This window comes from Penaeus japonicus, unplaced genomic scaffold (genome assembly GCF_977035675.1).
Source record: "Penaeus japonicus unplaced genomic scaffold, GWHDUDI00000001_assembly GWHDUDI00000040, whole genome shotgun sequence".
In the NCBI taxonomy this organism is placed as follows: domain Eukaryota; kingdom Metazoa; phylum Arthropoda; class Malacostraca; order Decapoda; family Penaeidae; genus Penaeus; species Penaeus japonicus.
In genome coordinates this window covers 22,918,443-22,920,942 of record NW_028234442.1, presented here as the reverse complement: position 1 = coordinate 22,920,942, position 2,500 = coordinate 22,918,443, and the positions used below count along the sequence as shown (strand labels likewise).

The 2,500-nt window shown below is 30.5% G+C and overlaps 1 protein-coding gene across 1 annotated transcript in view; it reads right to left on the bottom strand.

The window, feature by feature from the left end:
* Window positions 1-2,500, bottom strand: part of LOC122245859 (bromodomain adjacent to zinc finger domain protein 2B-like) — a 53,878-nt gene that overhangs the window by 50,400 nt on the left and 978 nt on the right. Inside the window, exon 2 of the mRNA XM_086533793.1 lies at window positions 1,448-1,536. Within this exon, the coding sequence (XP_086389919.1) occupies window positions 1,448-1,535 (88 nt within the window). The 5' untranslated portion in view covers window position 1,536. The remainder of the gene's footprint in view (window positions 1-1,447; window positions 1,537-2,500) is intronic.

Sequence of the window (2,500 nt, the reverse complement as noted above, 5' to 3'; positions counted from 1 at the left end):
ATCAAGCACAAGTCTGTAAACATCTATCAATATTTCTACTATTACAGGTACAGTTCATGTTCTTATTTCACTTATTTTAGTCCTTTCTTTACAGCACAGTTCATAGTAAGGCAACATGTTATAGGTTTAACAGTAATTACCAATGGAGGAGACAACCACTGAAAACAGTTTCACATGCACATAGATTTACTTCCAAAATATAATACTCATTTTCACTGTAATAGAAATAAACTTCCTGTCTTTTTCAAACTATATTTGTAACATGAACAAAAAAAAACAAAAAATGCTTGTTGATTAATGGTAATACTAGTTACCATGTTAACACTAACTTTTAAACGTAAGAGGTACCAACGGCAAAATATCATTATCCTTACTGTATCTTTTATACTAATATAATAATTACAGCAACTGAGAAGAGACAATATTGATAATAATGATGATATCAATGATGATGATAATGATAATGACAATAATGATAATAATAATACTGAAGTTCAACAAAAACAAAAACAAAATGATAGTACTGACACAACGATGATATCAATAGCAATGTATGGCGAGATCAAGGAATCCTTGCCTAAATTTACTACAAAAATATCACGAGCAAATACAGGGAGTTGGCAGTGCAGTAATCATAAAACTCAAAAAAGGAATAAATGACCAAAAATTATAATAATATCATATGATGTCAAGAATGTTACTGAAAGTATTAGAAAATATACCATACATCATATAATTGTGAATACTTTTTTTTATTACTGCAATTACTATAATGATTATCATTCACTTTAACACTATGTCTATCAAAGTATATTATTACTAATCTCAACTTATTTGTATTACAAAGATAATAATCATAATAATGGTGATAATGATAACAATACTTATAATAAAAATATCACTGACATAATAATATCAATAATAATAATATCAATAATAATAATAATAATAATAATAATAATAATAGTAATAATAACAACAACAACAATAATAATAATAATAATAACAATCGCAATGATAACAGTAATAATAATAATAACCATTACAATAATAGTAAAGATATTCCTGATGGTAACTGTAATAACAATAACAAACCAAAAATAAAAGTGATAGCATAGCAAAAACAAAAATTGAAAATAATAACAATAACAATAAAATAAAAGATCATGATAAGAATTGTGATGACGGTGATAATAATACAAAATAAAAAGATAACAATAATGCCAACAACTATGATAATATAAAAAGAAAAATGATAAATAATACTACTACTAGCAACAACAACAACAAGAACAAGAACGACAAGAACACCAACACTCGCCATCCCAACCATAACAATGATACAGTTAATGCCAAAATCCTGACGGAAAACAACACACACAGTTGTAGGGAGGGAGGGCGGGAGGGAGGACGGCTGTCTGCTGTGGCATTTTTGTGGCAAACTCACCATATAGCGCAGCTGTTGTTGGGTCCATCCCGGGTGGCAACCCACCCCGGGCTTTGTCCCCTCGCTCGCCTTCTCTGCCGTTGTCCATCCTGGTGAGAGAGAGGAAAAGGATTGGTGAATGAATATCTCCATTTAGTGATGCTTTAGAGGTTGAAGGAGTCTAACACTCCTAGGTTTAAGTAACTATTTCTGATAACAATCATAACTGGGATTGTATGGAAAATACATAAATTCTAACAACAACAATAATAATAATAATGATAAAGATGATGATTACAATAAGAGTAAATCTCACTGTAATAAAAAAAAAACACTCTGAACCTTCGAAACAATACCTCCAAAACTCCAACAAATGATAGGAAATTTACAAGTGCCTTTGAGAAATCAGTCTTACTCTTCAAAGTCCTTTTCAAGACCATGGTCAAACTTTCTTCTCTGACTTTGAAACATTTATTCATGATTTGATGCCAAGTTTGCATACACGGTATATCAAGATAACTGGTCGGTAACTGCTGGGTCCTGTTCGTGTTTTTTTTTTTGCCAAGCAAGTTTCTTTTTCTATTCTTGACATCCAGAATGTCTATATAACATAATTTTGGCAAACATTTGTAACTCTAAAGGTCATTCAGATATCACTTCATCCAACTTGAATACTCTTTTTAAAGACTATAGTGAGCTTTGTTACATACATATCTCCGAGTGAGTGAAAGAGACACAGAGAGCAGTGTTTATGTCCTTTTGTATAAACAGGCAGAAGTCTTCTCACAGTTGAATAAATCTTTTCTGAACTCATATGTCTCACATTGACTCATTGCACACCTGCTCAATTCATACTAAAAAAATATCCAACTTTTTTCAGTGCCAATTCCTTATTTCATCTTTCTCTCTCCTTCAAGTACATTTAAACCATAAAAAAATATAATAGCTTCAATATTTCCTAATCAACATGATGACCTTAACTTGTGGCAAGTAAAAAAAGACAGTAGCTCATCAGAGTAAAATGGAAAGGGAAAGTGACACATAACATCAATTAACTAAAAGATATTATAACAT